At 53.6% G+C, this 27462-nt stretch overlaps 2 protein-coding genes across 2 annotated transcripts in view; both read left to right on the plus strand.

The window, feature by feature from the left end:
- Nucleotides 1–4668, plus strand: part of VWA3A (von Willebrand factor A domain containing 3A) — a gene marked incomplete at its 5' end in the record, with an annotated part of 52226 nt that extends 47558 nt beyond the window's left edge. Inside the window, 6 exons of the mRNA XM_032396296.1 lie at nt 155–299; nt 718–869; nt 1596–1719; nt 3414–3511; nt 3701–3766; nt 4060–4668. Coding sequence (XP_032252187.1) covers nt 155–299; nt 718–869; nt 1596–1719; nt 3414–3511; nt 3701–3752 — 571 coding nt within the window. The remainder of the gene's footprint in view (nt 1–154; nt 300–717; nt 870–1595; nt 1720–3413; nt 3512–3700; nt 3767–4059) is intronic.
- Nucleotides 4669–9503: 4835 nt separating this feature from the next.
- SDR42E2 (short chain dehydrogenase/reductase family 42E, member 2) lies at nt 9504–26477 on the plus strand. The gene is made up of 11 exons (XM_032396279.1): nt 9504–10783; nt 11268–11363; nt 13330–13387; nt 14098–14216; nt 14893–14968; nt 17676–17758; nt 19314–19451; nt 20012–20077; nt 21663–21726; nt 23053–23126; nt 26238–26477. The coding sequence occupies exons 1-11, from the start codon at nt 9986–9988 to the stop codon at nt 26475–26477; spliced, it is 1812 nt and encodes a 603-aa protein (XP_032252170.1). The 5' UTR covers nt 9504–9985.
- The last annotated feature ends 985 nt before the right edge of the window (nt 26478–27462 follow it).

The following is a 27462-nucleotide window of genomic DNA, read 5'->3' on the forward strand; positions in this document are numbered from 1 at the left end:
TTCTCCTTCTCCCCGAGGGGCCCCGGGGCTCACTGTAGGGGCTTGACCCTGCTAGGCATGAACAGTCCTCACGGGGGTTGCTTCAGCCAGCCTTCTTCTAGCCACTCCCTTTCACCTCTTCTCTGCCCCCCACCTCTTCTCCCCCCTTCCCCAGCTTCAGCCTGCTCAGCTTTGCGGAGGACCTGCGACTGTGGCGGGACACTCTGGTGGAGACCACAGATGCGGCATGCCATGAGGCCATGCAGTGGGTGACCCAGCTGTGCGCTCAGGGGAGCACCTCCATCCTACAAGCATTACAGGCAAGTTCTTTACCACTGAGCCCACCCCCATCCGCCAAACAGAAATACCCTCACCCCCTATACGGATACTTTCAAATTACAAAGAGCCTTTTAGATTTACTAAGTGTTACTTTATTTCGTCTTCCCAACAACCCAGTAAGAAAGGGATTCTTGTTCTCACTTTATAGATGAAGACACAGAGGCTCAGAGAGGTTAAGTGACTCACTGGGGTTAACCAGCCAGGAAGTGGGCTGTGCTCTTTCTCCTAAACCTTGGCAGCCTCCTTGGTCCATGGTAGGCTGGGAGGGGCGGGGTCTCTCTCTCTTAACGGACAAGTCGGGGGGATCCAATCAGACACATTTTCCTTGGGGACAACAGGCAGTTGGTTTCTCGGTGAGCGCCTGTCCCCGAGCCAGACGACCTGCTCGTGCTCTTTCAGAAAGCCTTCAGTTTTCACGATGTAGAAGGATTGTACCTCCTGACCGACGGGAAGCCAGATACAAGCTGCAGCCTCATTCTGAGTGAAGTCCAAAGACTCACGGAGAAAAGCAATGTGAAAATGCACACCATTTCCCTGAACGGCTCAGGCAGGTGGGCAAGAAGGAGCCGGCTCCAAGCTGTGTTCCTCTCCCGGGGCTGCATGTGTGAGGGCCAAGGCCTGAGCAACTCGCCCTGTCCAGGGCCTCCCCGTAGACCCTGATCTTGCCTGGGCCCTGATCCGTAAGTGAGAAATGAGAAGGGCCTGGGCAGGTGTTACGCAGAGTGAAAGCCCTCTCTCGCCCTCCCAGAACCCGCTCTCCTGTCTCCAGCCTGGAAACCGATGGCACGTGCAGTATTCTCCCTCCTGATCTTTCTCAGGAGCCCACCGGTGAATGTTGAGGGGAAAAGAGCTTAAAGTAGCATTGTCACGGTTATTTTTATAAATCATCACCGTAAAGGAACATGTGTTAGACCAGAGAGATTCTGCTCCTTCGGAAAAAGACTTTAATGTTATTGGCAAAACTGTGATGACTTGGGTGCATATTTGTCTAAACCACGAGCTCCATAAAGGTCACACCCATGTCCCTGCCAGGCCTAACACATAGGAGCAGGCACCAGCTAGATTAAGGACGGTGCCTGGCTGTGTGTTTTCACGCTCACTGCCCATAAACTGACGGGGCTGGGCCTGTGATGCCCACATGGTCTCAAGGACACGGAGCCTGCTGGCCCGAGGGCCACTGCCCCAGAGACTTGAGCTCCCCATGGGCTGGGGGTGTGCGGGCACCTTGCCTGGCCAGTCAGCGGGCCTGGCCCCAGCACCTCTGTTCTCCGGACTAGGGCGGCGGCTGACTTCCTGAGAAACCTGGCCACCCTCACAGGGGGCCGCTATCACTGCCCCGTTGATGAGGACACACTCCTCAAAATCCACGGCCTGCTGACCAAGGGCTTCGTGGACGAAAGGGTAGGTTTGTGGAGCGACGGAGCCAAGTCTGCTCAAATGTCTCGATATAATGTCCACAGAGGTGGGGTTTTATTTTCCCCCTCTAACTGGAAAGATCTCTGCTTCTCTTGGAGACTAGAAAGTGTTGGCTAGAAGGGGTTCTGTTTCCCTGATGCTCTTCCTCTAGGCCGGCTCCTCAGGGTGGGAAAGAGGCAGAGCATGGATGTGTTGTTTAATAATAGAATAGTTCAGGGGCGCCTGAGTGGCTCAGTCGGTTGGGCTGACTCTTGATTCTGGCTCAGGTCATGATCTCAGGGTCGTCAGATCAAGCCCTAAATTGGGTTTTGTGCTCTGCGTGGAGTGTGCTTAATATTCTCTCCCTCTCCATCTTCCTTCCCCTCTGCCCCTCCCCGCTCACACACGCTCTCGCCCTCTAAAATAAATAAATAAATAAAATCTTTAAAAAAAAAATAGAACAGTTCACATTCATTGAGCCCTCACTTTGTGCAGGTCCATTGCTCTATATAGACTACCCCTTTCAATCCTCTCGACCATTACTATACCCATTAAACAGATGAATAAATAGGCTCAGCAACGGATAGGAATACACCTAAGGACATAGCAAATGGTAAAGCCAGAGCCCGGATACCCACGCTGTTAAACTCTTTGTTTTGAGTCCTGCATATTTCTGTCTCCCTGTGTTCAATTCATTGAAACACAGATATTCAAATGATCTAAGTAGTAAATCTAATAAAGTCACAGGTTCCGTCACCCACACGAGATAAGAGGAGAATACCAACCATCCTCTTCTGATCTGACCGAAAAGTTATGCACATGTTTAAACCTTTTAGGAACACAGTGCTGTCAATTTTAGCATTTTCAAGGCAACAAATTATCAAGTAAGATGAACAACAAGAACTTCAGATTTCTTTTTGGAGGTTAAAGTACATATCACAGGACATGGAATAATTTTTGAAGTCAAACGCTTTGCATGACTCCTTTGTTCAAGTACCTCTTCTAGGGACAAATATTACAAATAGTTCAGAGAACAGAACAAGTTAAAGTAATAAATATTCACCCGTGTCCTTGTAACTAAGGAAAACACACTTGACAGTATTGCGAGGGTCCTCGGTTCAATGCCTCGACAAATCAGTCTTTGAATAGTTTCTGGAGCAGAACAGGATCATTCTGCTCCTGCTGCCAAGGGCAGAGGCAGCTTCTTCTCTTTCTTACATTCTCTCGCTGATTGTGAGAATTTGTGTTTTTAACGCTAGCCTCTGGAATTCCACTGGTTGACATAACGAAGAAAGCATGTCTGTGAAGTTTGGTTTTACTAGAAGCAATAGGGAAAGGGCAGAACAAATTTCACCGAGTAATAGGGAGATAAGGAGCAGGTACCACTTCTGTTCTGCTGGGAAGAGGGGCCGCCGACTTCAGGGAAGTTCGGTGAGCATCTCGGTTTGCCTCTGCCCACTTGCTCCTGACACGGACCCTCAGACACCTTATGTCAAAGTGTCCCATTTGCAGAATGACTGCCTTGGCAAGTGGTGAGCTCTTTGTCCCTGGAGATATGCAAACCAAGGCCCACAGATTTCCTGCATTGGGTGGGAGGCCGCATCTGATAAACTCTAAAATTTTTCTGCTGAGATTTTGGATTTTCAGTTGTATCCAGTCATGTAATGGATGTAACTTCACGTTCATTTCTTCTTTCCGAGGATCCCCTGTTGCCACTGTTTGAAGGAGATGATTTAAGGAAATTGGCCCAGGAGATCACCAAGGCCAGAAGCTTCCTCTGGAAGGCCCAGTCCTTCAGGTATGCCCTTCGAGCAGCCCCTCCCACCTGCCTCGCGGCTCCAGCCCACCCAGACCCTGGGCCTCCTCAAGACCGGGTCCACCCTGGTCATGGCAGCCTTCCTCCAAGAGCTCCACCCCTGCTTCTCCCGACCAGGCCCAGAAACCTGGGCATCAAGGGGACCACCTTACTTCATCTCCTGTCCACTAGGTCCCAGCTCCAGAAGAAAAACAACACAGAACCAAATGTTACTCCTTTTTAGACAAGTGTTCTCAGGTGAGAGGAGGAGACAGACTCTCCATCTTGTAAGTATCCACCAAGGGCCAGACATTATGCTCTGTTTCATGGACAGCTGTAACTATGGGGAGGGACCAGAAATGATTCCTCTAATACAAATAATCACTCACTGAGCACACTTTGACCCTGGGAAAGCTGTAACCCAGAGTTCATCCCCAGGAAACACGATCCCAGGCGCCAGGGCTCCCTGGAAGCTGTGGGAGGGAAGGCTCTGCCCTCCTGGGTCCACCCTAATGTTCCTGCCCTGTCCCCCAACATGCCCTACCCTCCAGCCACAAAATTGTCACTCACTGGGAAGCTCTGCACCAAGCCCTGCCTGGAACCCCCTGCTTAGTACCCTCTGCCTGGTGACTCCTACTCATCCATCAAGGCACATCTCAAACGGTATCAACTCCACTCTGAAGATGTCCCTGAGACCCATCAAGAGCTGGGAGCCTCCAGCCTTCCTTCCATTGCATCCTGGCCAAACATCCCTTTTCATAGCAGTGACACTTAGCCCTTATTATGCCAGCACTCCATGCCATGCTTCCTTGCTTCCTGCCAACTCTTCTTGACTGTGAGCTCCCCCAGGATGAGGCTGGTGTCCTAACCATCTCTAGGTCCCCAGAACCTGCCACAGGGCAGACGTAGTAAACTGTGAGCATCCGGCTTAGTTGTGGGAGACCAGCCCTAGAAACCAGCCAGAGGGTGTTGTTTCTACCCTGATCACCTCACTCTGTGCTTCCCACCACCCTGGTCCACGGGGGTGATGCAGATTTACCATCAGCCCATCTTGGGAGAAGAAACAAGTGGGGCTTACCACCTGTCCCCCTACCTGTTCAATCAAACTGAATTGAAGTCTGCTCTGGAGCCAAGTCCAGAGAGAGTGGTCTGCTCAAGCAGGTGCAAATCAGGCTGGGTCCACTGGGCCCAGCCCTACTGTGTACATATGAAATAAATATGTCATGTATTATGTGGTCTGCGGTCACTTCCTGAAACGAGAAATTGCTTGTATTTAATTAAATAGGATCAAAATGACTTTTAAGCTGAAGTGATGATTGGTTTGTCTGTGTGTGTGTGTGTGTAAGTTTTTGGTGATATAAAACTTTATTAAAAGATTCATAAGCAGGGGCACCTGGGTGTCTCAGTTGGTTAAGCATCTGCCTTTGGCTATGGTCATGATGCCAGAGTCCTGGGATCAAGCCCCACAGGGAGCCTGCTTCTCTCTATCCTCCCTGCTCATGCTCTCTCTCACTATCTCTCTTTATCTCTCTCAAATAAATAAATAAAATCTTAAAAAAAAGATAAAAAAGATTCATATGCATAAAATATGAAGAACTCCAAAAGTTCTTCATATAAGAAATAAGATAAATATATTTATAAGGAAAAGATAAGAAATAAATAATAAGATAATAAGAAAAAGATAAATATCCTCATTCTTTTAAATGGAGAAAACACTCAAACAGGTACAAATGGACAATAGGTATATGAAAAGGTGCTCAACAGCCTTACCCATCAGTGACATGCAGATTCAAGCCGCAATGATATACCACGGCATGCCCAGCATGGCACAAAGTAAAAAGACTGACAATATCAAGATACAGAGCAACTAGAACTCTCATGCACTGCTGGTGGGGGGTGGTGTAAATTGGTTCAAACACTTTGTAAAACTGTGTGACAACTTTTGCTGAAGGAAAAGGTATGCCTACTCTATGACCCAGCAATTCCACTCCAAGACAAACAGGTGCATATGTTCCATAAGAGACATATAGGAGAATGTTTATAGCAGCTTTATTCATCAGAGCTAAAAACTGGAAACAACCTAGATAGTCCACCAATGATAGAATGGACAAATACATTGTGATACATTTGTACAGTCTGATACATTTGTGAGACATTTGTACTGTGTACATTTCTACACTGTCAATTTAAAAAAATGAGCTACAACTACATTCAACAAGATGCCTCAATCTTAGGAACAATGTCAGGCTAAAGAGTACATAGTGTGTAATTCCATTTATATCACGTTCAAAACTCTTGTTGACAATAGAAGTCAGAACAGTGGTTACCCTGGTAAAGGGCATACTGAGGACATCTGGGGTGCTGGAAATGTTCTAGATCTTCATCTAGGAAGTAAAAATTCATCAATTGTTAAAAAACAAATAAACAAACCAACCACAGTTCCCTGAGGCTTGACAAGCCCCGGCTTTGGCCAGGCTCCGTGCTGGGCCCAGGGAGGCAGCAGGGACCACAGCCCCTGCTCAGCGGATCTCGGTCTGGTCACTGCCTTGGGTAGCTGCCCTTCCGCGTCACCTCCACAGACAGAGAAAATGGCCTCTGGTGTTTGTATTGCTTTGCTGGTGTTGTCATAAAGTACCACACACCGAGCGGCTGAAAGAACACAAATGGATTGTCTTCAGTTGAGGAGGCTGGAAGTCTGAGATCAAGGTCCCGCCAGCGCCCTGCTCTCTCCGAAGGCACTCGGGAGGATCTGTGACAGCCCTCCCTCCTGGTTCCTTGTAGTTCCTTGGCTTGTGGCAGCGTAACTCTGATCTTCACATGATGCTGTCCCTGCGTGCACATCTGTGTCCAAATTTCCCACTTCCATAAGGACACTGGTCGTATTGGACTAGGCCCTGCTCTCTGTCACCTTATCTTTAATGACTGCAATATCTGCAATGACTCTATCTCCAAGATCACACTCGGAGGTACTGGGGGTGAGGATTGCCACATGTGAATGGGGGGGAGGGGCAGGTACACAATTCAACTTATGACTATGGTGTTGGAAACTATGCCCTTGGCAGGACGAGAGCAGCTGCAGGACTGGGGGGGATATGAGTCCCGAGGCCCGGCTGGTGGGAGAGGAGGGGCCGGTCTCTGGGAATGGAGTGATGGACGTGGTCTGGACATGGTTTGGGAAGTGATGAAGCACAGGACCTGGGTTTGAATCCCAACCTCTCCTATAATGATAACACCTGCCATGGGCTGAGCACTGACTGGACAGTCACCACACTCTTCGCATATAACCACGTCCCAGCTGTAAAGCACGTGCCATTTCCAACTTTCGGATGAGGACGCGGAGCCTCGTAGCTGCCCAGAAACACACAGCAAGAAAGTGGCAAAGCCAAGATATACCGCCAGGGCTGACCCCCATGGCCTTTTCCCACCACACTCCAAGCCTCTTTTCATCTCTCTGAACCTGTTTCCCCGCCTCTAAAACTGGGCCAAAACGGATCTGTGAGGATTCAGCAAGATACCTTACCACCAGGCACAAAGCATGTACTGGCTAAGAGTTTCTCTTCTCTTCCCCACACCCACCTATGCTCACGGAGGAGGCTCCAAAGGGTGAAGCCTTTCCAGTAGCCTCTTCAGACCGAAGTGACCAGGCCTCGATGTTCCTGGCTCAGAGTCAGTCCTCAGAGCGCTGCTATAGCAGACCAGCTGTGGGCCGCTTGCCTGGCCCTCTGCCGCGGCTTCTCCAGGGAAGGTGTGATCCAGCGGGGCCCCAGCGCAAGGGAAAGGCCAGCACTGAAGAAGCCCCCATTAAACGTGGGATGACCGCATCAGAGCACGGATGAACCCAGAGATGGGCGGGAGAATACAAGAAAGGAAGAAGACAGATTGGTGCACGGGAGGCAAGAAAGATACATGGAATGAACTGGATGCATGGAAGGCTGGATGGATAGGTGGAAAGACAGAACGACGGATGGATGAAGAGACGAACGGATGAACGGACACACACAAAATATGTGGGGAAATGGATGAACAGGCAAAGAGGTGGATGGAAAAATAGGTGGGGTGATGAATAGGTGGCCGAGGAAGAGGGGCGGGAAGGCAGGAAGCGGCAGGCTGCCCAGAGAGGAACGTGTGGGGGAACAGACGGATGGGGAAGGGGGTGAAGAAGTTTCTTGGGGTTCGAGGACCACTGTGCGGCAGGATAGGCCCGGCCCGCAGGGGCTTTGCGTCCTCTCCCCACCTGCAGCTAGACTCATTGCACCCCCTCCCTGTTCCACCGGCCTCAGTTTCCCCGCTATGAGAGCCTGCGGCCGCCGCCCCAAACAACGCCGGGGCGCGGGAGGGGCGGGCACCTGGCGGACGCGGGGGCGGGCGCGGGGCGGGCGCGGGGGCGGGCGCGGGGGCGGTCCTGGAGCCCAGCCCGGCCCCGCCCCGGGAGGCGGCCGCCCGGCAGCGCGGAGACCGTGGGCGCAGCGCCGCCGGGAGCACGCAGCGCCGCGGGAGCCCGGCTGGGTGAGCGCAGCGGGGGCTGCAGGGGGCTGCGGGGGCTCCGTGGGCAGGGGGCGCGGTGGGGGGGGGTGCCCAGAGGACAAGCCCGGAGCTGCCGGGGCCGGGGCTGCTCTCAGTCGGGGGCACCCTCTCCTGCCCGTCCCGGTGAGGCGATGCGGCCGGGGTGGGTCCCTGACGCCCGTCCCCCAGTTTCTTTCACCAAATCCTACTTTGGGTCCCCAGTGATCTGGATCCAGGCCGACCCATTTATTGAGATCCCATCAAAGTTCGCGAATGTTCTCTGAGCTCAGTTTCCAGCTCTGGGTGATGGGAACAGTAGCCTCTCATGCTCAGGACTGCCAGAATTCAGTGCCGCGGCGGCTGGGGTCAGCCCGGTGCTCAGCCGCGGCGCTCCCAGATGCAGAAGAGCTCTTAGCGGATTCATGCAGTCAGCTGCTACTCAGCACCTGCTCGGCCCAGCGCTGGTCCAGGTGCTGGGGGCACTGCAGTGAACAAGGCCCTCCTGGAGCACGGGGTTTGGGCTTTGCCAAGGGCTCTGGCATCTGGTCTTTCGTGACCACCCCCTGAGGTAGACGGAACACCAGGGTTATTTGGGTCCATTTTACAGCTGTGGATACCGAGGTGCAGTGAGGTTTTAAGGATTTTGCCTAAGGGCACACCCAGTCTTCATCACAAAAAGAAGCATCCCCATAGACTAGCAAGATGGTTCTGGTCCCAGAGACCAGTCCCCAGAACAGAGTCCTGGGTAGAGAAGGGCTCCACTGTGGGGCTGCATCCTCTCCCCTCCCTACAGGGGAATTAGACTCATCCCCTGTGATGACTCGGATTTGGGGTGTCTCCCCACAGTGCCAGTGTTTGTGCGCGGTGTGACTGGGTCCCTCACCTGGAACTTTGGAGTGCAGGGCGTGACAACGGAGACCGAAAGATACAGTCCCTATAGCTGTCCGGGTCCCTGCCCCATGACCCCACCAGCAACAACAACCGCGGGGCTCATCACTCAGTCACTCAGTGCCCATTCTTTTCTACAGCCAGTAGACATCATGCAGGGCAGAGACACCATCTCTCTATCCGCAGGGCCTGGCAAACGGCTGGCCCCCCAGTCCTGGTTGCTGCCGTGATTAATGATGATAATGGTGATGATCTGACCCCTGGTGCACGCCTTGTCCTCAGGTGGAGCAGGAGGTGGGGTGGGATGAAGATGGTGACAGTGGCCAGCCTGGCTCGTTTGAGGTCTGGAGTGAGGAGAGCAGGACCCGCGCTCCTGGACCCCAGGGTTCACGCAGCTGACCCTGAAGCCAGCAGAGGGCTTGGACAGACCTGTCCTGCCAGCCACCTGCACGGGGTGGGGGGTCGGGGGGCGGGCGGGAGAACCAGAGGCAGCAGGTGTCGGGGTAGAGGCGGCGCGGCGCTCGGAATCGCGTGCGGGGTTCCAAGCCTTTTGGATCCCATGTGGATTCCTCCTCCTCATCTCCTCCCTCTATTTCTCCTTCTCTCCTCCTCATCCTCCTCTCCCTCCTCTTCCTTCTACCTCTTTCTCCAGGAAGCCCTCCCCATCTTCCCAGTCAGAAAGCAGTCACCTCCCAGTCTGGTGGGGTTCCCCTGGGCCTGATTTGATCTGTCTTCCTCTGGTACTACACGGGAACTGGGATATTAAGGAACTGGTAGAGAAATCAGGAATGCTTGGTATAAACCTCAGCTATGCAGTGTGACTTTGGGCTTCAGTTTCCAAAGTTGTAAAACCCAAGGCCTGACTGCCTTTGTCTCTGACTCTCTCAGAGGGAGGCAGCAGCTACCTCGAAAGTTCTCAAAATTCTGCAAGGGACAGGTTCACCGGGAAGTCAGAGCATCTCTAACCCTCACCAGGAATTCCCCTTAGTCTGATAATCCACATGACTTGAGACAACTCTAGAATGTTCTTTCTTTTGTTTTTCCCTACAGGTGGACAGATCCTCAGTCTGCATGGATCAGTAGAGGATGAAGGCCAACCCAGCAGGCTCCTCCTCAGAGGCCTGCAGAGCTGCAGGCCAGGGCGAGAAGAGCTGCCCTGTCTGCCAGGCTTGGGGAGGAGTCTCAGGCCTGGGGTCTGAGTCAGGGCCTGGCCCCGGGCTGGGTGCAGTTTCAGGACATGGACCAGGGCCTACTACAGTTCTGGGGCCAGGGCTGGGGCTTGGTGCTGTGTCCAGACCTGGGCCAGGGCCTGGTGTGGTTCTAGAACCTGGACCAGGGCCTGGTGCTGGGTCCAGACCTAGGCCGGGGCCCGGTGTGTTTCTAGAACCTGGACCAGGGCCTGTTGCTGCTTCAGGACCTGGACCAGGGCCTGGTGCTGTGTCTGGACATAGGCCGGGACCTGGTGCTGCTTCAGGACCTGGACCAGGGCCTGGTGCTGTGTCTGGACATAGGCCGGGGCCTGGTGCTGCTTCAGGACCTGGGTCGGGTCTGGGGCCTGGGCCAGGAGCTGGGTCAGTCCCTGGGCCGGTACCTAGGCCAGGAGCTGCAGCATTACCTGGTCCAGGGGTAGAGCCTAGGCCCAGACGGGGGTCTGGAACTGGGCCCAAACCCAGTGAGCCAGAGACAGCTTCCACATCAGCACCACAGCAGAAGACTCAGGCCACACACAGGCAGGCCCCTCGGCAGAAGGTTCTGGTGACTGGAGGAGGAGGCTATCTGGGCTTTAGCCTGGGTTCCAGCCTGGCCAAGAGTGGCAGTTCTGTCCTACTGCTTGACCTCCGCAGACCGCAGTGGGAGCTGTCTCCGGGGACCGAGTTCATCCAGGTGCAGTGATGAGCGTCTTGGGGGGCGCTGGTGGTGAAGGTGTGGGGACCAGCCCAGGCTGGTGGTGGAGGCGTGGGGACAGCGTCTGATGTGAAACCAGTGAAGAGCACAGGCTCTTGGAGTGGGACTATTTAAGCTTTGACCCCTTCCCTGCCGGGCAGCCATGACCACAAGGCTCCACATCTCTGAGCTTCCGTGTCCTCATCCAGGGAAGAAGACTTCTTACAGGGAGTCAGTGAGACAGCGCGCGTAAAAACAGCAAGCACAGCCCTGCGACTTAGCTTGATAAATGGGGCCAGTGGTGGTGATGGAGCCAAAGAGGCCCTGTAGAATCATATAGTAACTCTTGCCCCACAGCTTCTCCTACAGGTGCTTGGCCAGGGTGGGGTCAGAGGCCCAGCTCTGGGACCTGGCAAGGTGCACAGTTGGTATCTCTGCCTCGGACCCGAACCTTCTGTCCCCATCTCTTCCTTCTCTGTTTCAGGCGGATGTCCGCGATGAAGAAGCCCTGTATCGTGCCTTCGAAGGGGTGGACTGTGTCTTCCACGTGGCGTCCTATGGAATGTCCGGTGCTGAGAAGGTGAGCCCCCCACATACAACACCTGGAGTTAGAGCAGGGTTCAGATCCTGGTTCTGCCCACACACCCCCCTTCATGCAGTGTATTCGTTATCGCCCTTCACCTAATCCAGGAAGGATTTACATGATACCCAGTCTGCATTTTGCATCCATGGGACCAAATACCAGTTCTGCTGCTTTCTAGCTTTGGGACCTAGAGCGAGTTAACTTAACCTCTCTGAGCCTCTGTTTCCTCGTTTGTACTAGTATTCACGTCAGAACCTCCTCAGTGTGTGGGTACCTGTCAAAACATACGGATACCCTTAGGCTCCGAAATCACACTGTGCCTATATTTGCAGCATTGTTCATAATAACAAAACACAGGAAGTAACGTCAGTTACTATGCCCATCAGTTAAGGATTACTTAAATAAATTGTAAGGTATCCATTGAAATTCTACACAGCCATTCAAAAGAATGAAGTAAGTCATATGTGCTGATAATAGAATAATTTCCATGGTGCAAAAACAGTGTTTGATATCCTCCTGTTTGTAAAAAAAAAAAAGCAGCAGCAGCAGCAGCTAGGATAAATATTTATATGCTCACACATGTGTATGTGCTGATATTAATAAGTATAGATTATGGGGGTGCCTGGGTGGCTCAGTCATTAAGCGTCTGCGTTCGGCTCAGGTCATGATCCCAGGGTCCCGGGATCGAGCCCCACATCGGGCTCCCCGCTCCACGGGAAGCCTGCTTCTCCCTCTCCCACTCCCCCTGCTTGTGTTCCCTCTCTTGCTGTGTCTCTCTGTCAAATAAAAAAATAAAAATAAAAAAATAAAAAAAATAAGTATAGATTATGTCTAGAAATACACGGACTGCAACAGTAACGGTGGTTGCCTCTGTGGGGGGGTGGGAGGGAAGGCAGGAATCAGGAGTGGGAAGGAAATTTTCTTTTTCCCGTACATCCTTTTTACTGTTTGAGGGTTTTTTTTAATATTCTATTTTTTTTATTTAATATATTGTTTAGTATGTTATTTATTGAGAGAGGGCGAGGGGGAGAGGCAGAGGGAGAGGGAGAGAGAGAATCTCAAGCAGACGCGGCACTGAGACTGGAGCCCAATAGAGGGCTCGATCCCACGACCCTGAGATCATGACCTGAGCTGAAATCAAGAGTTGTTCACCTTGGGGTGCCTGGGTGGCTCAGTCGTTGAGCATCTGCCTTTGGCTCAGGTCATAATCCCAGGGTCCTGGGCTCAAACCCCGCCTTGGGCTCCCTGCTCGGCAGGAAGCCTACTTCTCCCTCTCCCACTCCCCCTGCTTGTGTTCCCTCTCTCGCTGTGTCTCTCTCTGTCAAATAAATAAAATCTTTAAAAAAAAAAAGAGTCGGTCGCCTAACCGACTGAGCCACCCAGGCGCCCCTATTTGAGTTATGTTTAACTTTGCAATTGTATTATCTCTTAAACAAAAACAACTGCAATGAGAATAAATATAGTTTAAAAATTGAGACAGAACCCACCTCCGGGTTGGTTGTGAGAATTAAGTGAGACATAAAGGCTTCGCCCTGTCCCAGGAAACACAAGCAGCTCTCTCTGTGTAGACAGAACCTTGCTAGAACATGAACAGTGTTACCCTGTCCGTCCGACGGCTAAGGAAACCCAGACTGCCAGAGTGAGGAGATGATCCAACACATTTTGGGTCCCTTTTCTGTGTCACACACTGTACCCAGTCCTGCCACGGGTGTATTCAGTCCTGCCGACCACCCGAGGGGGTCTGCCATCACTTCACAGACGAGGGAGCTGAGGGCTGCCCTGGGAGACCGTGGCAGAGCTGGGCACCGGGGCCCAGGGCTCCTGCACTCAGATCCCTGCGGCCGAGCCCGACGTCCTGCAGCCCCTGCCCGGCCCCACCCTAAGCCCACCTTACGGCCTCAGTGGCCTCCTCGAGGAGGTCTGAGCAGCACCACCACTTTCCCACCTCCCTCTTGTCTTTTAGCTGCAAAAAGAGCAGATTGAGTCTATAAATGTTGGAGGCACCAAACTAGTAATCAATGGTAGGCACTCAGAGCTCAGTGTGACCTGCTGTGTGTTTCCTGCTTCTGTCCCCTTTCCTGCCACAGGCCCAGCTCTGGGGACAGGGGAGGGGAAGAGAGGTGGGACCCTCCTCCCCTCCCCCTGCCCACCCCAGCGGAGGGCCTGTGGGCAGCACATCCTAACTGTGCTGCGGACCTGCCCGGGCCCGCACGTGGGGTGGGTCAGCGTGGCCACAGCCTGTCTGGGGACACAGGCAGCGCGGGGTTTGCATTTCAGGGATTAAGGGTTAGAAAAGTCACTGAAATACAAGACCCACATCTGAGTTCTCTGGGCATGCGAAATCCTGTTTTTCTCTCTGATTTTAGAGTGTCTTTTTTTCTGTGCCCCCATCGAGTGAGACTTTCTTCTGACTGGTCCCCTGCAAGGTAGCTCAGGGACCAGGGCCATACTGGGGAGGAGTGAGCCAGCCTGGCCCCCAGGGCCCCACAGAGCAGGGATTGACCCATCCCCCTCCCCTCCTGAGCATCTCTGGATTCTGGGCCAGGGGCCAGGATGTGTGTCCAAGACTGGGTCCCAGTGGGCACCTCCTCAGCCAACTCCCACTCATGTTGGCTGTGTGTGTGTGTGTGCATGCGTGTGCGCGTGCGTGTGTGCGCGTGCGTGTGTGTGTGTGTGCGTGTGCGTGTGTGTGTGTGCGTGTGTGTTGCTGTGTGCGCCCCTGTCACTGCAGTCTGTGTCCGTCGGCGGGTCCCAAGGCTCATCTACACCAGCACGGTCAATGTTGTGTTCGGCGGGAAGCCCATAGAACAGGGTGATGAGGACTCTGTGCCATATTTCCCACTGGAGAAGGTACGTGGCTTCCAGGAGAGGTGGGCGGGGCCACTGGGCCCGGGACCCACAGCCCACACGGCAGGGATGGGTAGAAACCAGGGTCAACCTCACGACTCAGGGTGAGCCCTGTGAAGAAGGGGTCCCCAAAACTGAGTAGCACAAGCCTTCTCCTATTTCAGCTGGTCATGCCAGCAAGGGGTTTGCAATCACACAGACCTGGCCTTGAGCCAGCCCGGCCATGTTCTACCTGTGGGACTCTGCACAAGTCACTTTACTCTGAGCCTCTATTTCTTCATCCGGGCGTGACCACTCCACCCTGTGGGTGTGTGGCGAGCAGGAAATGAGATGATGTATGTGAAAAAGCCACGGACACTAAAGAACCAACTGGAAATAGTCCATCCAGCCCACGTGCGGCATCCGCATCCCAGAGCAAGCCCTGGGGGCCGGCAAAAGCCTCCCTGAGTAGAGGGATCCTGGTTGTTACTGCTCTGAACTCTGCTCCTGTCGCTCCCACCCCGGGGGGGGGGGGGGAAGAAAAGCACGGGAGCTCAGGGCCCCAGGGGGGGTCCCCAGAATTTGACCCCTGTGTCGTCTGAAGCAGAGGGGCAGGCCCAGTGCCGGGTGGGCTGGGCAGGCCTCCCCAGCAGGGTCGCTGACCCCTGCCTGGTGGCTCCCTTCTCCCTTCCTCTGGCAGCACGTGGACCACTACTCACGAACCAAAGCCATCGCTGACCAGTTGACCCTCATGGCCAACGGAACACCTCTCCCAGGTGAGTATCGTGGGGCCCTGCTGCCGCCCCCAGAGAGCACGGGGGAGTGCGGCTTTTAGCTTCTGTGTCTCTGAGGCTCACCTTCCTTCAATAGGACAGCTCCCCAGGGCCTTCGTCCCTCATCACTCCACAAATTCTGAACACCTGCTGTGTGCCCGAACCCCACTAGGGATACAGTCCCGAGAAAGTCAGGTCCAGTCCCTGTCCTCGTGTTGCTCACGGTCTTGAGTGGACCAAGAGACCGGATAGAAGTGGGTCTTTTTTCTGCCACATAGGAGTGGATCTCTCCACTCTCTCAAATAAATAAATCTTAAAAAAAAAAAAAAAAAAGAATATGGACAGGTGTAAGTATGACACAGTAGCTGCTCCCACACACTGGCTTAGACTGAAGTGAGTTCAAATCCCGACACCACCACCTCTTAGCTTTGTGATGTGATCTTGGGCAGTATCCTTTTTTCCATGCCTCAGGTTCCTCATCTGTAACAAAATGCGGATGATAGTAATCTACCTCGAAGAGCTTTTATGAGAATAAAATAATAACAGGCAGTTGCCTGTTTAAAAGGAAGAAAAAAGAATATGGACAGTTTGCATTTACCGAGCGCTTGCTATATGCCCGGCCCTATTTTACATGCTAATTTTATATGCAAGTTTCTCAGTAACTCTTTACAGCATCCATGCGAGCTAAGAACCTGAGGGATCCCCTGCTTTCCAAACTGAGGAGCCAGATTGATTTGGAGAGTGAGGGATGCTTGCAACTATAATCCGTGGATTTACGGGGGAAGAGGCTGAGGCTGAGGGGTGAACTGACTTCGTTAAGGTCACATAGCTATTAGGTGGCAGAGGTGGGATTTGAACCCCCCACCCCCACACCAGGGGGGTCTAACACCAGAGCCTGGAGCCTGGATCTGAACCATCGTGCTTCACTGTAGCCACAGCTGAGCAGGCCATTGAGCATGGGTTCTTTTCCGTAAAATCCTCCCCACCCTACCCTGGCACCCTGAACCTATCAGGCCTTGACCCCTGATCCCAGGGGGAACACACATCCAGCTGTGTTTTCCCAGGGGTTTGACCCTGGGTGGTTGACTTCTTTTCTCTGCCTGGGGCCTTCTCTGGCTGGACCAGCAGCCTGCTAACCAGACACTTAATCCTTTGGCCAAGAATTATTTATACGAGCATCCCCAGTTTCCGTGGTCCGGAGTCATGGATACTCTGAGCTCCGCCCCTCTGTGACGTAGCTGCCCAGCGCCCCGCCAGCCAATGTCAACTGCAATCAGACCTCCCCCCCACCATGCCCAGGTGACCCAGAGTTTAAAATTAGCTGCAGGCTGTTTACAGAAAAGCTCACCTGATACCTGCCTTCCAGGAGTCCAGCCATGGTCACCCTGGGTGATTTCCAGTCCCTGCTAACACAAGCTGGTCCCTGAGGCTCTGCCTCTGACCCAGCATGGAGGGCCCCGGTCTCTGAAGCAGAGCCCCAAGACTGCAAATCTCAGCTCAGTACAAACGGGACAATGGACGGCAAACTTGGTGGCTTAAAACTGAAATGTGTTCTCTCATGGTTCTCACAATTCACAGTCGGGTGTCTGAGACCCAGTTGGGCTGCACTCCCACCAAAGGCTCTAGGGGAGAACCTCCTTGTCTCAGCAGTTTATGGTGGCCCCACTCATTCCTTGGGGTCCACATGTCTCTTCTCTGTGAGTCCCTTATAAGGACTCACGTTGGATTTGGGGCTTACCGGATAATTCAAGATGATCTCATTTTGAGATCCTTAATTACATCTGCAAAGACGCTCTTCCAAATCCGGTCATATCCACAGCTTGCGGGATGTGGACATATCTTTTCGGGGGCCATCACTCAACCCACTCTACTGGCCTCATGGTAAAGTGAGGATGTTGGCGGGGAAGCAGTCAGGGTGTTTGGCTATGACCCAAGACACCGGCCCTGGCTAAGTTGCCGGGAAAAGGAACTTATAGTGGAAGGATGTGGGATCGTTTCTGGAAAATATATTTCCAGAAAAATGACTACCAGGGCTTGGAAAGGATAGGGTTGGGGGAGCTCCAGGGACTGGGTGGCAGGAGCTGGTGACCAGTCTCTTCAGGGTGAACCCACTCATAGGATTTTAGATCCTGGTGTCGGTGATGCTGAGAGTCACGTCCTTGGGTGAGAATATGTCATGGACCCAGCTTGAGTCCCATGGCCACCACCTCAGGAGAGAGTGAGGCATCTGGCACATCCAGACTGACAGCCCCCTAAGACCTTGTGCAGAGGGGGAGGGGCCCCCAAAGGAAGATGCTGTACATGGTAAAATGGGTGCAGTTGACTCTCAGGGGAGTCAAAGGAAATTACATCTATCGAGTGCCGGGTAAACTCATGGGCCGCGTACATATCTGCATCCAGGTCTTACCTCTGGTTACTGGCCTGTGAGCGTCATGAGGGCAAGGACCATTTCTTGGTTATCCTTGGATTCTCCTCTTGGTTATCCTTGGATTCCCGGGGCCCAGTGCTGGGGGTAGAGGTCGGGCAACCTCTGAATGTTGTTTGTTAAATGACTAACAGATTGAGAATAATTGAATAAGGAAACCCCAAGGGCCTGTCTTCCCTGCTAACCTGTCCAGGAAAGGACCAGAAGGTGTGGACAGCATTTCTGTGTGTCTCTCCCTGCTGGGCCACCCCTCCCCGGGCCCTGACCACCCTCCTTGTGTCCTAGGAGGAGGCACTCTGCGGACGTGTGTGCTCCGGCCCCCAGGGATCTATGGCCCTGAAGAGCAGAGGCACCTGCCCCGCGTGGCGGTATGTCAGCCCAGCCCCAGGCCTGAGACTCAGGATGAGTCTGGCTGCCGTGTGCATGGATTGGGGCCCTTCCAGTCCACAGTCACTGTGTTGGTCTTGGGGCAACGTCCTGAGCCTGGGGCTCTTAGTTCTGGGAGCTGTCCCTACCCCGAGCAGACCCACCAGGAACAAAGGTCTCAGTGTGTGCCTGCCAGGGTTAGGCACAGGTCGGGGAGTCCCGGAGCTATGACCCCAAAGAGGCAGAGGGAGCCTGTTGTCCCTCCTCAGATGTGGGCTCCCTGGTGGCCAGATGGCTCATCCCGTGCTGCCAGCACAAGGGTCTTCAAATAGGAAGCCCCTCTCCAGGGAGAGTCAGGTGCCAGCGATAGAGCTACGAGGGACTGTAGGCCTTGTCCTCAGATTGCTCATAGCCTGGTCGGGAGAGAGGCGGCACCATCACGAAACCAGTGTGGCCAGGGCTACATGGAGGGAAGAATGAGAATACGGGAGCACAGCAGAGGGAGCCTGGCAGGGGAGGTCTAGGATGAGGCCTGTGCTGTTTGGAAAGGGAAGAAAGAATGAACCAAGGAAATGGGGTGGGAGAGGGAAGGTGGTCCAAATGGGGCAGGCAGCTTGGGTACAAACCCGGGAACGAGAAAGGGCGCTGCTCTGGGCTTTGCGACAGATCAGTGAGCAGAACAGAGGATTCCTGCCCTTGTGGGGCTTATATTCTCACAGGAGATGGGTAATAAACATGATACATGGTAAGGGGTGTTTGAAGGTGCAAGGTGCGTTGGAAAAATAACGGAAAGGGGGAGCAGGGTGTGGGAGCTGGGCGCCCGGGCAGCCGGGGAGCCTCATCGAGCAGGTGCATCACACCAGGTTGGAGGGAGAGCCTTCCAGGCAGAGGGAAGTCCGAAGCCCTGAGATGGGAGCCTGCCGCACATGCCGTGGGGAGCCCGTGTGGCTGGAGCTGAGTGGGCAAGGGAGTTTATAGCAGACAGTCGGAGGGTAGCTGGGCCAGAGCAGAAGGGCCCCCTCGGCCGTTGTCGAGACTTCTTTTGGCAGCGTGGGCGTCCAGAAGGTTCTGAGCAGGAAGACACAGGATCTAAGATTCAGGGGGATCCCCCTGGCTGTGTGGAGAACAACCGCAGGGACCGTGGGTGGAAGTGGGGACCAGTTCGGAAGCTCTTTCGGTCTCCAGGTAGAAAAGAGGGGCAGCAGTTGGGGCGGTGAGAAGCAGGGGGATTCTGGACAGAGTGTTGAGCCAACTGGATTTGCAGATGAGTTGGGCGTGGAATGGAGAGAAGGGAAGGCCAACGGAGGCCCCAGGGTTTCAGCCTGAGCCGCAGAGTGCTGTCTAGTGAGATGATTTTGGGGGCGGGTGCTTGACCAGGAGCTGGAAGGTCAGGCACTCGCTCCAGGACACGGACAAGTGACCACTACATGGAGACATCGGGACACGGGTCTGGGGCAAAGGGGTCTGGCATGGAGCTAGAAATGTGGGAGCCATCATCATATAAATGGTATTCAAAGCCACTCCAGACTTGAGTCTGTGTTTATCACCCCCCTCCAGAGCCACATCAAGAAGAGGCTATTCATGTTCCGATTTGGGGACCACAGGACACGGATGAACTGGGTCCACGTGCACAATCTGGTGCAGGCACACGTGCTGGCGGCTGAGGCCCTCACCGCGGCCAAGAGCTACGTGGCCGTGAGTCTCCTGCAGTGCTGTCCCCACCTTCCCCCCCAGCTGGCTACGGGCAGGGTACCCCATCCCTAGGGGACTCCTGGCTCACACACATTTCACCCCAACTCAAGATGGTCGGTGGGACTGTAGGCTCAGGGAAGCTCGGGGTGAGGGGCTCTTTATAGAGCATCATTAGCTCCTTGCAGTGACCCTGTGATGTAGGTGTTGTTGGTCCTGAAGTCATGGTCACCGAATGCTAAGCATTTTATATACACCATCCCATGTAATCTTCACAACAGCCAAGAGGGAGATCCTGTTATTTTCTTCCCATTTCTCAGATGAAGGAACTGAGGTACAGAGAGGTTAAGTGACTCTATTGAGGTCACACAGCTAGTCAGGGTGGCAGCCTCAGAATTCAAAGGGAATTGCCCAGGTCTGTCCCCAGGGCTAGGGAATGGCCATGACTCCTCAGTGGCTGCTCAGGAGAATTGGGGTGATCGGGGCAGCTGCCGAGCCATCTGAAAGGGTGGGGTCAGGCTGGGGAGCAGATGCCTCACTGTCCCCCTCCCTGTGTGTCCCCTCAGAGTGGCCAGGCATACTATATCAATGATGGGGAGAGTGTCAACCTCTTCGAATGGATGGCCCCGCTGGTAGGTGTCCAGACATCCACCCACCCCCACCCCGAGTGAGGATTCAGGGATTCTGCACATCTTCTCTCCTTGTCATCCTTTCCTCCATCCAGAAAATCAGAAGCTTTCACATTAAAAACCAGCTCTGGTGATAGTGTCCACCGGGCAACACTGGAACTGGCTAGAGCTGGGTGTGGCTGCCTCTTTGGGGGACCATGTACTCCCTTGGGTTGCCATAGTCCCTCCCAGCCTGACTCCTGATTTATGTTGACTTGCCCTGTGTGTGTTTGCTTGTGACGCCCCCATACTGTGTGACAAAGCTCCACAAGGGGTAAGTAGAAGGTAAACTGAAGCACAGAGGGAGCTGTTGGCCCTGGGGCTTCCTATGCTGCCGCCCTTCGGAGAACCCTGGCCTCCTCATCCAGTACCCTACAGACCTCTTCTTGGGGCCAGGGCTGCCTGGAAGGGGTCGACCAGCGGCCCCGTGCTGGAGGATCCATCCTGTGGCATTCAGGCACATCAATGTCAACAGCTTTATTGAGATATTATTCATATACTGTACGATTCACCTATTTAAAGCACATAATTCGATGGTTTTTCATATATTCAGAGTTGTGCAACCATCACCATAATCAATTTTAGAATATTTCCTCATCCTCCAAAAAAGAACCCCCTCCGCAAAATTATGCCTTTACCCCAACCCCACCCCTAGCCCCATACAACTCCTAGTCTACTCTCTGCTTCTGTAGACTTGCCTCTTTGGACATGTCCTGTAAGTGAAATCATACAATATGTGAACGATTGTGTTAGGCTTCTTTCATTTGACTTCATGCCTTCAAAGTGCATCCATGTGTAGCCTGCATCCTTTCAGTATTCATTCCGTTCTATTGCCAAAAAATATTCCCTTCTAGGGATATACCACATCTTGTTAATCTTTTCATCAGTTGATAGAACTAGGGGTTTTTCTACTTTGGGGCTACTATGAAAATGCCACTGTGAACATTAGTGTATACATATTTTGTGTACGTACGTTTTCATTTCCCTTGGGTGTGTACCCCGGGGTGGTAGTGCTGGGTCTGGTGGTAGCTCTCTGTTTAAATTTTTTTTTTAAACATTTTATTTATTTATTTGACAGAGAGACACAGCGAGAGAGGGAACACAAGCAGGGGGAGTGGGAGAGGGAGAAGCAGGCTTCCCGCGGAGCAGGGAGCCCGATGCAGGGCTCGATCCCAGGACCCTGGGATCATGACCTGAGCCGAAGGCAGACATCTAACAACTGAGCCACCCAGGCGCCCCTCTGTTTAAATTTTTGAGGAACTGCTGCACTGTGACGATGCGTTTGGCGGCAGGCAGATGTCAGTAGTCACTAAATGATGTGAATGATCCCAGGTTAAAAACCGACCCACGCATTTAAGCCCAACTTGACTTTTCTAGATCAAAGCTTTCCATTTCAAGACTGGCGCAGGGTTGGGGCTCGCTGTGGGGTTTTTCCCCCCTGGGTGGCCGAGTGGCACCTCTGCTCACCCCCAGGGTAAAGAGAACATGTGGCCTTTCCACACCGGCCCCCGGAAGACCTGTTCTCATCTCGGGCCATGTTTCCTTGCAGTTTGAGAAGCTAGGGTACAGCCAGCCCTGGATCCAGGTGCCTACTTCCTGGGTTTACCTAGCAGGTAAGGAAAAGAGTATGCGCAGTAAAATCCCTCCATGAGCCGGGTACATATGCATCACCTCATTTCAGACCCAGGGCCAGGACTAGGTGGAGGGGGATGAGGCACTGAGGGCGCAAAATTTCAGGAGACCATCACTCTCGTGGGCAGGTGCTCCGAGCCCGATCTGCCCTTGCCCGGCAGCCTCCTCACCCTCGTCCTGGCCCAGTATAAACCCTGTCCTACCTGCAAGGTGGGTGTGATTGGGCCACAGTGAGAAAGTGGGACAGGCAGAATTCACACCTGGGCTTGGCCGGCCCCGTGGCCCGTGGTGGGAGGCATCATGCCAGTCAGGCAGAGAGGGAGCCCTGGGGCCGCCTTGTCCCCTGAGGTCACCCCGAAGTCAAGGCTGCTTTTGGGGTATGTGAAGTTTCCTCCTCACCCTTCAGGTCTGCCTCTAACTCTCACCACCCCGCCCCCCATCACCACCTCTGCTGGCCTCCTTCCAGCTGGAACGCAGAGCGAGCACCAGGCACGGCGTGGTCAGCCCAAGGGGACAATGACCCTCAAGTCACAAACAGCTGCGTTCCTGGAAGACCTTAGCTATAGATCTGTTCTATTTTAAGTGCACTGGGATGCTTGCCATTTAAAGCAGGGATCTGCCAACTTTTGCCCACCAGGCCACACATGCGGGGTGACTTCTCATGTCCAGCGTTGCCACAGTGATTGATGCTCTTTGACCCCCAGGTGGGAAAAGATCTGCCACCGGTTCTGATAGTTTTACAGGACTGTATATACATTTCCAGTTCCTCGCGAGCTAACTAGCACCCACTAGTTCATAACTCTGCACATCTGAATCACTGGGGAGCTTATAAAATATCAAAATGCCTCAGTGGCCCCCCAGACCCACTACATCAGCAGCAGCAAGAGGAAAGGGGCAGGGGAAGCATGAGCATTTTTAAAAGTGGTCCAGTGTGCCACCCAGATTAAGAACTTCTGCTCCAACTTCTCTCTCTCTTCCTCAAGAGACCACACTGGAATAGAAGTGAGTGAAAGGAGGAGGCATGATTTGAGCTGTGAATCTGCTCTGCTTTATTTTCAAATGTCAGTCCTTTAATATTAATGACAACTTACTTGTGACACATTTCATAGCCAAACAAGGCCCCCTGGTGCGTGCTGAGAGCTGCTGATTTAAAGGAATCCAAGGACGGGAATTTGGCAAAGTGAAGAGAAGTGCCCCCCCCCCCCAGCAAAGCAAATAATGCCCCCAACTGAATTGTCCCCGAGGGCCTCCCCGGAGCTTGCACGGAGGGAGGCACCCTGGTCATTGGCCCCTGTCTCCCCGCACAGCCGCTGTGATGGAGTATTTGCACCTGGCCCTGAGGCCCATCTACAGCGTCCCCCCGCTGCTCACCCGGAGCGAGGTAAGGGGGCTGCTGCTGGGGTGGTTCCTGTTCCACACCCCCATTGGCCCCACCCTTCACCCCTTTGATGCCATAACGGGATGCTTGTCTGAGGTCTCAGAACCTTCCAGGTGGGCCCAAATCTAGCACTAGCTTCTTTAGAATCTTCCCAACCTCTGGGCTTTTGCTTAGGCTGTGCTCTCTTGGTCTGAAATGCAATGAGCTTGGAGCCTGTCCCTCATCCCTGCCACTTTGTTCTTAAGCAGCATATTTTCGCTGCCAGACTGGAGACTCCCAAAGGCAGGTTCGGTAACATTCACGTTTTTGAATGCCACCCACCGGCGCCACCAACTCTCAAGACAACGTGCACATGGAGCCTGGTGCCTCTAGGTGCACCATGCTTACTGAATAATAAGTATATATTAAGTGCCTACTGTGTCCAGAATACTATTCTCAAATGCTGATGATGCAGTTCTCTATTAGCACATATAGTTTTTAAAAGAGGACTTTTTATTTATTTGTCCTAGAGAGAGAGCACAAGCAGGGGGAGCAGCAGGCAGAGGGAGAAGCAGACTCCCCACTGAGCAAGGAGCCCAATGCAGAACTCCATCCCAGGACCCTGGGATCATGACCTGAGCCGAGGGCAGACGCTTAACGAACTGAGCCACGTATTTATTTAGAGAGAGTGCGCGTGCAAGTGGGGGGAGGGGCCGAGGGAAAGGGAGAGAGACTCTCAAGCAGACTCAGCACTGAGCACGGAGCCCTACTCAGGGCTCCACCTCATGACCCTGGAATCATGACCCCTGAGATCATGACCTGAGATCATGACCTGAGCCGAAATCAAGAGTCGAAACTTAACCAACTGAGCCACCCAGGAGCCCCGAAAAGAGAGGATGTTTTAATGAAGATTATAAAGTGTTTGGCATTACTTGCAAAATCCTCGTAGTTCACCCTCTCATCTGATTCTCTCTGATGTCCTGCTAAGTTAGGAAGGGCAAGAGATTATGATCGTGTTTTGTGATAAACTGAGCACTAGAGAAGTTAGTGACTTGTCCAAGGCCACACGGTTCTGGCACTGGCTTCGTACTTAAGCTCGGTGCTGTCTGACTGAGAGAGAGCATGGGCCACAGAAAGAAGCACTTCTCTGTGGTTTCTCCTCTGGGCCATCCTGACTCCCAGAGGAAAGGGAATGACAAGAGTAGCCATCTATTGAGTGATGGATATGCCAGGCATTGTGCTTTATCTCATTTCATTTTCACTACTAAATTGTAGATTGTTATCTCCATTTCCAGAGGAAATGAGACACACAGGGCTGAAATAACCAGCCCATGAGTATTCACTTAAGTAGCAGAGCTGATATTCGAACCCAGACCAGACCTAAATGATTTCAAGCTTAACCATCAACTTGTGAAATGACTCAGGAATCACAATCATGTAAATTAGCTCCCAAAGTGCTGAATTGTGGTTGGGTGGGAATTAACACCCACCCCCCCCACCCACCCCCACCTCCCCCACCCCGCCCCTCTGGTTTCACTTACAGGTTTCCCTGTTCAGCGAAGGGGTAAAGGATCCCTACTTAGCTAAGGTTGTTTCTGGGCGCTGTGGCTCGGGCGCCCTCTGCTGGTCAGTCTGTGACACACCAACCAGCCCTCCAGTTTCAGTCTGATTCATTGAACATTTTTTGAGCACCCACTGTGTGCCAGGCATTGCGCTGAGTAGTGGAGGCAAGACATAGCCCTTACCTCAAGGGGCTCACAGTCCAAAGGGAAAGACAGCTCCGTAACCGGGCAACTCAGCACACTGTGATAAGAGTTATACTGGAGGAAACTATGAGGAACTTCAGAGCACACAGAAGGGGCACCTAAGCCAGTTCTGGGGAAGTTAAGGGGACTTCTCAAAGGAAGGTGACATCTAAGCCTGAGAGCATTGTGTCCAGGACCCTGCTGATCTAGTTCCCAGCTGTATCCCCCAAGGTTCTGACCTTAATACCTGGGGCAAAAAGGGACAAGATTGCCCTCTCCCCCCGCAAGCATACAAGACCAGCAGCTTAGGGGCGCCTGGGTGGCTTAGTCGTTAGGCATCTGCCTTCGCCTCAGGTCATGATCCCAGGGTCCTGGGATCAAGCCCCGCATCGGGCTCTCTGCTCTGCGGGAAGCCTGCTTCTCCCCCTGCTTGTGTTCCCCTCTCGCTGTCTCTCTCTGTCAAATGGATAAATAAATCTTAAAAAAAAAAAAAAAAAAAGACCAGCAGCTTGGCCAGAGGGGCCCTGGGAGAATCCAGCAGCTCTCTCCGACTCCTTCCCAGGGTCCAGCAGAGGAACAATAGAGACAGAAATGAGGTGGGAGGGCATCCTCCCAGTCCCAGCATAGCAGGGAAGAGCATGGGCAAGTCACTTAACCTCCCTGTTTTTAATTTTCAAATATGCAAAGAGAAAAAAGCAAATATGTAAAGAGGAGATGGTGGTAGTACCACCTCAGGGGATTAAATAAGCTAAGGCCTAGAAAGGATTTAGCCCAGGCCAAGCACGGTGCCTGTTCAGTTATTGATAGCTATCAGTACTGCCCTTGAAACCTCTGGGCCCCAGCAGTGGAAAGAAACGCCGCCCAGAGCCTGGAGAGTAATCGCTTCTGTATAATTGAATTCCTCTCTTTGGTAAGCTTAACCAGGGAGGGCGCAAGCAGGCTGCGCCCTGGGAAGTCTAGAGCATTTCCTGGGATTATTTTTCCGGAGAGCAGGACCCAGGCCACAGACAGGGCGGTCAGCTTCTCCTAGTGCATACCCAAGAATGTGCAAGTGCCGGCTGAGTCCCAACACCGTGTTAGGCCGGGGAAGGGAAACTGCAGAGGTGGGACCTTCACTTTTGGGGGGCTGAGAAGTTCAGTTAGGCTGGGGGAGATGCAGAAAAGGCCTCCTGGAGGAGGCGCCCTCGAAGAAAATGGAGATAGGAGGGAAAAAAGGAAACCTTCCCTGAGGAGGGCATCGCAGGAGCAAGATCGAGCTCACGGGTTCTCTGAAACTGCCGTGCAGCAGAGGGAAACCTCTGCCCTCTTTACCTTTTCGGTAAAACAAGGTGGAGTGTGCTTCCCACCTGCAGAGCCCCGCCCCTCGGCAGCCCCGCCTCTCTCCCCGCAGGTGCGCAGCGTGGCCGTGACGCACACCTTCCAGATCGCGAAAGCCCGCGCGCAGCTGGGCTACGCGCCAGACAAGTTCCACTTCGTCGACGTCGTGGAACAATACGTGCGGTCCACGAGCCAGCGGCCCTGCGGCTCTTCGGCGCGGACGCTCCTACGGCTGCTGCTCGGGCTGCTGCTGCTGCTCGGGCTGCTCGCCCTGGCCCTGCACCTGCTAGGCCTGCAGCCGTCCTTCGTCTGAAGTTCGTCACTGGCCGGAGTCGGCTCCCTGCCTGGGCTCCATCTTCCGGGCTTGCCCCCGCCCATTTCCCCGCCCACACCCCGCCCTCTGAGCTTGGACCCGCCCCTGGATCTTGACTCCGCCCCTGTCCTGCCCTCCGGGCTTGGGCTCGCCCCCGTGCCCTTGCTCCGCCCACACCCCGCCCTCTGGACTTGATCCCGCCCCCTGAGTCTTGACTCCGCCCCAGTCCTGATCTTCGGGCTTGGGCACGCCTCTGCTCCGCCTCTTGAGCCACGGCCCCGCCTTCTGGGTCTTGGCCTGGCCCGGTTACTGAGCAGGTAGCCGCACAGCCTCGTCCGCCTTCCCGGCCTTCACCCCCCTCTCTGCGCCGAATTCTCCCCTGCTCTGGTTCCGCCCTCTTTCTGGCCGGATCGGTAGGATTGCGCCCTCCCCTTCGTTTCTCCTTCCGACTGGCCCTGCTCCTCCCTCTGGATCTGGTCCCTACCCTCTTCTAATTGTAATTCGGCAATAGCCCCGCCCTCTCCCTCTCTGAGTCCCCGCCCCTCTCCAGCCACGCCTCCTAGGTGAGTTCCTGGGGCCTGGCCGGAGTCGTCTCTAAAGAACAAGTGCAGGTCTGTTTGCCGTTTTCCCGGTCTGCTGCTGCCTCTCTAGGGACACTGGACCCTCCTCGCCGCTCAGGCTCCTCTGTACTTGTCCTGAGATCATCTTGAGATGTTGGAATAGACTCATTCTAGGAGAATTGCTTTTGATCTGCTGCTACCTTAATGTTTTGGGTTCACTCAGTCATGCATGTCTCCCTGTGTGTTGATAGTCAGGGTTGGAGGGTCACCTGAGACCCAGGCTTCTGCCTAACCCAGCCTAGCCTTTTTGGGTTTCCGGCTTACTAGCCTGGGGCTGACTTAGCTTAGTAAGCACAGGCTTCTGTACCGGCAAGGATCTAAACCAGAACAAAACTTTTTAAGGTGGTCAAAAGGTATAAACTTCC

Source organism: Phoca vitulina, unplaced genomic scaffold (assembly GCF_004348235.1).
Source record: "Phoca vitulina isolate PV1807 unplaced genomic scaffold, GSC_HSeal_1.0 scaffold90, whole genome shotgun sequence".
NCBI classification, from domain to species: Eukaryota; Metazoa; Chordata; class Mammalia; order Carnivora; family Phocidae; genus Phoca; species Phoca vitulina.

Excerpts from the sequence above, each read along its gene's own strand:
- SDR42E2 (XM_032396279.1), top strand. The coding sequence starts at position 9,986 with ATGAAGGCCAACCCAGCAGGCTCCTCCTCAGAGGCCTGCAGAGCTGCA. Across the intron at positions 14,217-14,892 it reads CATATTTCCCACTGGAGAAG|CACGTGGACCACTACTCACG; the intron begins GTACGTGGCTTC and ends TTCCTCTGGCAG. Across the intron at positions 17,759-19,313 it reads GGCACCTGCCCCGCGTGGCG|AGCCACATCAAGAAGAGGCT; the intron begins GTATGTCAGCCC and ends ACCCCCCTCCAG.